This window comes from Myotis myotis, unplaced genomic scaffold, assembly GCF_014108235.1.
Source record: "Myotis myotis isolate mMyoMyo1 unplaced genomic scaffold, mMyoMyo1.p scaffold_m19_p_1, whole genome shotgun sequence".
In the NCBI taxonomy this organism is placed as follows: domain Eukaryota; kingdom Metazoa; phylum Chordata; class Mammalia; order Chiroptera; family Vespertilionidae; genus Myotis; species Myotis myotis.
The window spans coordinates 178,644,869-178,652,137 of NW_023416313.1; the positions used below are offsets into that span (position 1 = coordinate 178,644,869).

The 7,269-nt window shown below is 40.0% G+C and overlaps 1 protein-coding gene across 1 annotated transcript in view; it reads left to right on the forward strand.

The window, feature by feature from the left end:
* The window catches only part of RAB8B (RAB8B, member RAS oncogene family), a 63,883-nt gene extending 59,558 nt beyond the window's left edge, over positions 1 to 4,325 (forward strand). The window contains exon 8 of the mRNA XM_036303964.1: positions 474 to 4,325. Within this exon, the coding sequence (XP_036159857.1) occupies positions 474 to 566 (93 nt within the window). The 3' untranslated portion in view covers positions 567 to 4,325. The remainder of the gene's footprint in view (positions 1 to 473) is intronic.
* Positions 4,326 to 7,269: the final 2,944 nt, after the last annotated feature.

Genomic DNA, 7,269 nt, shown 5'->3' on the forward strand with positions numbered 1-7,269 from the left:
GATATAATTATGATCTTGACATTTGCTTAAATTTGAAATGATCTCAGTGATGAATCATTAGGACAACCTTGAAAGTTTATTTTAACCTGAATTCTGAATATAATCGTATACTTTATGTTACCAACACTTCTTACCTCTAATAACAAAATTGCCTGTACTGATATCTTAATATTGTTTCCATCATTACCCTTGAAACTTTATACTCCGTTGGCAATGATTTTTTTGAACTGGAAATAGGAGCTTCCCAGCTGATATTAATACGTATAAAAGGTGCTATCCTAAAAACATTTTTCTCATCTAAACCCTCCATTTCCAAAGAAACCAGTAACATCAGAGCTTAATGAGTTCCTCTTCTAATAAAATACTCTACTGAATACACATTTATGATATGGTTTGATATATATTTTTTTAGATAATTGGAGTCAAACCATTGAACTTTTGTTTTCTTGGTGACTTTATCTTTTGTTTTTTAGAATGACAGCAATTCATCAGGGGCAGGTGGACCAGTGAAAATAACAGAAAACCGATCAAAGAAGACCAGTTTCTTCCGGTGTTCGCTACTTTGATGAACTTTTTCTGAGAGACTGCAGCACACCTAGAGGACCCTTTCCTGCTTCTCTGAAAGCACAGGTCACCCAGCCTCAGAATCACACCGCCAGGCTGCTGCTGAGAGCACCACCGAGCCTAGACCTCTCGACACGGAACACCTAGTGGATTCCAGCCACACGGCCTAGCGAGATAACAGGCTCCTTTTTTTCAAACATGGAAGCAATGAAATGGAGACACATGCAAGACTTGTTTTTCTCTTTGTTTTATTGCCTGTTGCAGAAGCTGCTATCTTTCCTTTTTCACTTTGCACATCAGTGTTAGCCTTTCCCTGTTATAGCAGTCTTAGACTCTCACATGCACACTTTTGTCTCATAAAGTTCTAGACAAATTTGTGCTTTGGGGATGTTTAAAACAAGAGTAGAACATTTAAAGCAGAGGTCAATATAACTAAAATTAAAGGACATTTGGTTTGATGTTATTAAAGGACATATGGCCAGATGTTATTACATTCATGGCATTTACTTAAGGGCTCTGATTTGTGATTTTCTTAAATAAGAATCATTAAATTCTGATAAAATTTATCTTAAAAATTTATAAAAATGTCCACCTATTCATCATAGGCTGTAATTTTTTTATTTCTTATTGGTTAGCACTTTGCTTCATTCTTGACTTTTTAGCCAGAGTCTGGGTAGCTGAAGAAATCACTTTTCAGTTGATTCCCTCTGCCTAATCTATAAAAACTGCATTTGGAAATGACCTTAATCTCATTTTTCCTGGGGTTCATATTTGCTGTCTTTTCCTATGTTTGACCTATTGTAATCAGTCAGTTATCTAAAACATAACATATTTGACCATTGTTGTCTGCTTCTAGTTGTGAACTGTTGAGCTGAAATTTTACATGGGCAGAGAGATGTACCATTTAGGGTTTTATTTCAGCGTCTAATTGTGGTTCCATCACATTAGCATACCTAATATATTTTGTCTTAGGTTTACTCCCCAGCTTGCTGATTTAGTTGTAATACCCAATTCCTACCATGATTCCTGTGTACAAGAGTTAACAAGAGTTAATTTAAATTTTAAAGCTTACCTAAAGGAAGAGATACGACTTTTTAACATAAATTTAGTAGAAATAGCTCTTGGTAATGGTGAAAATGACTTTTTGTTCTGTTTTTACTTGGGTTTTTAAACAAAATAAGAATAAATAGACTTAGTGCAGCCTCTAGGAAAAGTCTTGCTTTTTCATTAGAGACAATATGAGCAAGGTTTCAGTTTTAAAATAGCTACTGTTGAATGTGTAGAACCCAGTTCCATCTGTTTGGGTTTGTTGTTAGAGAACTTGGTCCAGTCATCTGGGCTGAAGCCAACCAAAACCTTAGCTGTCTTTCTCACCAAACCCTGGAACTGGGATACCTTTTGTAAATGAAACCATCACATAGGAAAAGAAAGGGATTTAGTGTTAACTGTGTGCCAAATTAAGGTCATGATGTCATTGCTGTTATCCTAGCCTTCAGTGTCATAACACAGGGGAGTAACAAAGAGGTGATGAAGGAAATGAATTCTGTTGATAATTATTCCTCCTCTTAGGCCTGTTTTGTTTCACAGAGTTTACCATCATGCTTGAAATTAAGTATTGGAAATGGAAGTGGAAACATTGCTTGTTACCACAGAGAATTCTGCTTCAAATTAAGATGTATCATAGGATGCCTGAACCATTAAAACTTTTTGAAAACTTATGCACAATTTAGCTATAGCAAATATAAATATTCCAGAGCTATTTTTGATGGGTACACTAAACATTGTTAACAGATTTTTTAAAAACTTACCTATAGGCTTAAAGGCATCTGTTGGTGTCCAAGTATAATCAGGTGGTTCCTTGCATGAAAGTTTGTAAGTCTACCATCTTAAAATTAGATACATCTTTGGAAATAAAAAATAATTTCTTAGAAACATCTTGTATTCACTAATATTCTGAAAAAATTCCAAGCAGTTAAGCTTTCTGGAGGGTAACAAAGTAGTTTCTAAAAGGCAAGTGCTATGACACCATGTATGAATGTAATTCTCTTAGTAATTTACCTCTGACTATTTGGTGTCTTAACACTTTGGTTTATATTATCTCAGGGGTTATCTGCAAACCAAAACTGACATATCCTATGGTTAGCTTTTTTTTTTTTTTTTTTAACAATGCTTTGCTTTTGTTTTATTCTTTCTCTCTTCTTTTGTCTTATATGGATTAATAACTAGTCTCCATGAAATTCCCTTTGAAAGAGCCGTGAAAGCTAGATGAGTCTAAAGGTGCTCTTTGAAGTAGCAGCAATTTGGGGTATATGCTCTGTTGTATATAAACAAATCGTCCTTGCTATTTTCTTACATTTAGTCTTGCTAAATTGTATATAATTTGAGCTAAGACCATAGGAAATTCACCTTCTGCATGGTAAAATGACCCAATAAATATTCCAATTTGCTTAATAATGTACATATAGTGCATTATTTTTTCTATTTGTAGATGAATTTAGTGAGAGATAATTGTCTGTTCCCTGCTGAAACTGAAGAAAACTAGTTTTGTGTGAACATTTCTGTGGCCTATGGATCAGTACATGAAGATTTTGCAGCAGTACTAGTGGTATTCAGTGGCTGCACTTTATTGTCAGTGTGCTCATTTCTGCCACTTATTGACTAGACCTTTTCAAATAGAGTCTGAGGGTATCAGACAATGGAAATGTGCTGTAACTGAGCAGCATGAAAATCAGTGGATTGTAAAATGTTTCACTGGGAACTGATTTTAGCTCTATTTTACTTCAGACAGATTATAACAAAACAACCCACCTGTGCATCCGTTAGGAGGTGCTGCAGGGTTTCTTACTATTTACATGAACATTTTGTGCAGTCTTGATTATACATTTTCAGAAGATTATACTCTTTACTTTGAAGGACTATTTTTTATTATACCTCATTTAGCTAACTAGTGTTCTAATACCCGGTAGAAAAACAGTGAGCCAGCCTTTATGCATCCAACACAATTTAGATTATATGTTTTGTTTTGAACTAAAGGCATCATTGGGAAAGGTAGGAGGTAGTTTAGAATAGAAATACATGTCATAGCCAATAGTGCAAAAAAGAAGTATTATCTCCATTAATAAATTTAGCTGTGCAATATAGATAAATGTTTGCAGAAATTTCTAATAAGAGATTATAACTCCATTTTACAGGTTCTAATGCTGGGAATCTGTATTAAGGCTTATATAAAGTTTTTCCTGTGAACTGTAAGTGATACATTTAAGCAGACTTTCTTTTCTAGTTTATGACTTAGACTTCTTTATAAATTTAGTTCTTAATCTTTAAAGATGAGCTTCTAAGCTTAAACTTTTAGAACAGCACTTCATTATGTTGGTGTACTTGTGTCAGATTGTAAGCAGTCTTTTCTGCTGTCAGGTTTTATAGTTTTTCTTTTAACAGAAACTACATTCCTTTTTCCTTCTTGTTATAGCTAAAGAAGGGGGAAAGGAATGTCTAAAAATGAAATTCCCTGTCCTAGTGAAACCTAGAGAGACAGGATATGCTAATAAAATTTCAAATGCTAGCACAATTTTACAATAGAATTGGTCTTTTTTAAAAGACTAATAAAATGAATGAGTGTCAAGCTCACTATGAAAAAAAAAATCTAAGTGACTGAAATTTACAGAAATAAAAAATTAGCAAACAATTATTTTAGGGATATTTTCAAATTTTACTTCATTTTTTTTGAAATAACTTATACCATATGCAATTGCATTTCGTATTGCCAACAACTAATAGAACTTGTTTCATTTTCTTACATTTTTTAAAAATGTGAACTTACTAGAATTCATTTCTGTGGCTTTACAGATGGGTTTTTATTTTGTTTGCAGCAGTTCCTTTAATGCAAAATACCATTACTCTTTTACTAAAATCATGCCCCCTAATGGAAAAATATCTAGTTTTTCCATAGAATTATCCCACTGCATATGTATTGGTGTTTTTATTTTTGCTCCAACGGCTTAATGTGAAAAGCTCCTGCAGATAAAGTGAGCCTGTCATGTGGTTAGTCTTGTTTAAGCCAATTCATTAACTGTGTACTGATACTGTTGCTGTGTTTTTGTTGTTTTTTAAGTGGATTTTATTCCAGGTGAACTTTTTTTATAATAATGTTCGTCTAAAATAAAAACTACATAATGAAAATATTCATGACTCTCTGAAATGGGTTGCAGATTCTGAAAATTTTTCTTCGAATTTATAGGTGTGTGACTCAAACCATGGCTGACTTGGGATATTTTAGCAAACTTTCTCACTTAGAGCTGCTTAAAATGGCCAGATCTCCTGCTCATACTTAGTTCAGAATACATTGAGATTATTCTGTGATAGCACTCCAGCCCTCCCTTCTTAGTCTTTGCAAGTTTACTTCTTGTTGTTTTGTTTTCACTTCCAAATAACACGGTTCCAGGGCCCAGCCCTACTGATGTTCTACCACGTGCTTGTGCACGTCTCCAGTTGTAGCCTTTCCTGCTCATCCCCACAACCACTCTAGACCTTCATTATTCTTCTCACACACCCTACTTCTTTCCTTCCCTCTGGTAAACAGACCTTTCCTCTCCTGCCTCACAGGGAAGCATCCATCTAAAACCACCTTAATTGCCTCCCCCTCCCCAGCTCCATGGGCAGCTGCCCTCATCCTCAGCTCCCTCCTCTTGTAGCAGAGACATTCCTCCTAGTTCGTGCTTTCTCTCTGGATTCATCCCTGCTGCCCCTTTATCCTGCTTCTCAGGGAACTCACAGCTCTTATACCTTCAAACACTTATCCTATGTGATCCCTTTGCCCTTAGTATCTAAGCATCCTTAACTCTTCCACCCCTTTGCCTCATGTCCTTCTCACCTATTGCTCTTTCTCCTCTTCTAGCCATAGCTAAGCTTCATCCAAGGGTTGCCTATGCATACTGTCTTCACTTTCTCGTTTTGCATGTATTCCTCAGCCTCCTCCAGTTTGGCTTCCTCCCTATCACTTCACGGACATCATGTTTACAACCGCCTAGTTACGAAAGTCTCTGGCAGTTTTCTGTCCTTATCTTAGCTAACTTCTTGTCAGCATTTGATGAGTACTATATTGCTCCCTCCCAGAAATGTTCTCTTAATTTCTGTGACAGTCTTCCCCACTTTTCCAAAATAATTTCATCCTTTTTCACGGCTCTTAAATTTGTTTCTGTGGTAGACTGAATAATGGCCCCCAAAGATGTCCATTCTAACCCCCTGAACCTGTGAATGTTACTACATTTGCAGATGTGACCTTGAGATGGGAGATTATCCTGGATTACCCAGGAGGGCCCTCTGTAGTACCAAGGGTCTTTATGAGAGGGGCATAGGAGGAGTCAGAATTAAAAGGAAATGATGTGATGATGGGAACAGGGAGAAAAGGTGTGATGCAGGACTATGAGTCCTGCTAAAGCAAGATTACCTAGCAAGACCATAATTTAGAATGGAAGAAAAAATAAAGAGCTTCCCAGACAAGAAAAAACTGAAGAAGTTCATCACTGCCAAACCAATATTATAAGAAACTAGAGGCCCAGTGCACAAATTCGTGTACCAGTGGGGTCCCTTGGCCTGGCCTATAAGATCAGGCCAAAACCGGCTCTCCAACATCCCCCGAGGGGTCCCGGATTTTGAGAGGGAGCAGGTCAGGCCAAGGGACCCCACTGGTGCACGATCGGGAATAGGGGAGGGACTGTGGGAGGGCTCCAGGGTGCGTCTGGCCCTTCTCGCTCAGTCCCGATCAGCTGGACCCCAGCAACAAGCTAACCTACCAGTCAGAGCATCTGCCCCCTAGTGGTCAGTACACATCATAGCAACTGGTCGACTGGTTGTCTTCCCCCTGGTGGTCTGTGCATGTCATAACAAGTGGTTGAGCAGCCTTAGTATATCATTAGCATATTATACTTTGGTTGAACAGCCGACTGGTCAACTGGACACTTAGCATAGTAGGCTTTTATTATATAGGACTAGAGGCCCGGTGCACAAAAATTTGTGCACTCAGGGGGGAGAGGGGGTCTTTCAGCCTGGCCTGTGCCCTCTCGCAGTCTGGGACCCCTTGGGAGATAACGACCTGCTGGCTTAGGCCTGCTCCCGGGTGGCAGAGGGCAGGCCCAATCCCTAGGTGCAGCCCCTGGTCAGGCTCAGAGCAGGGCTGATTGGGGAGTTGGGGCGCCGCCCCCTGTCATGCACAGAGCAGGGCGGATCGGGAGGTTGCGATGCCACCCCTAGTCATGCTCAGGGTAGGGCCGATTGGGGGGCTGGGGCACTGCCCCCTGTCACACTCAAGGCAGGGTCGATAGGGAGGTTGCGGCGTGACCCCCTGTCACACACAGAGCAGCGCCGATCAGGGGGTTGGGGCGCTGCCCCCTGTCACGCACAGAGCAGGGCCCATCAGGGGGTTGGGGAGCTCCCCCCTGTCACTCACAGAGCAGGGCCGATAGGGGAGTTGGGGCACCACTCCCTGTCACACACAGAGCAGGGCGGATCGGGGGGTTGGGGCGCCACCACTGTCACACTCAGGGCAGGGCCGATCAGGGGGTTGGGGCGCCGCACCCTGTCACACACAGAGCCGCAGGGCAATCAGGGGGTTTGGTCGCTGCCCCCATCACGCTGATCCCGGTGCCGGGAGGCCTCTCAGCTCCGCTGATCCCGGTGCTGGGAGGCCTTGCGGCTCCGCTGATCCCG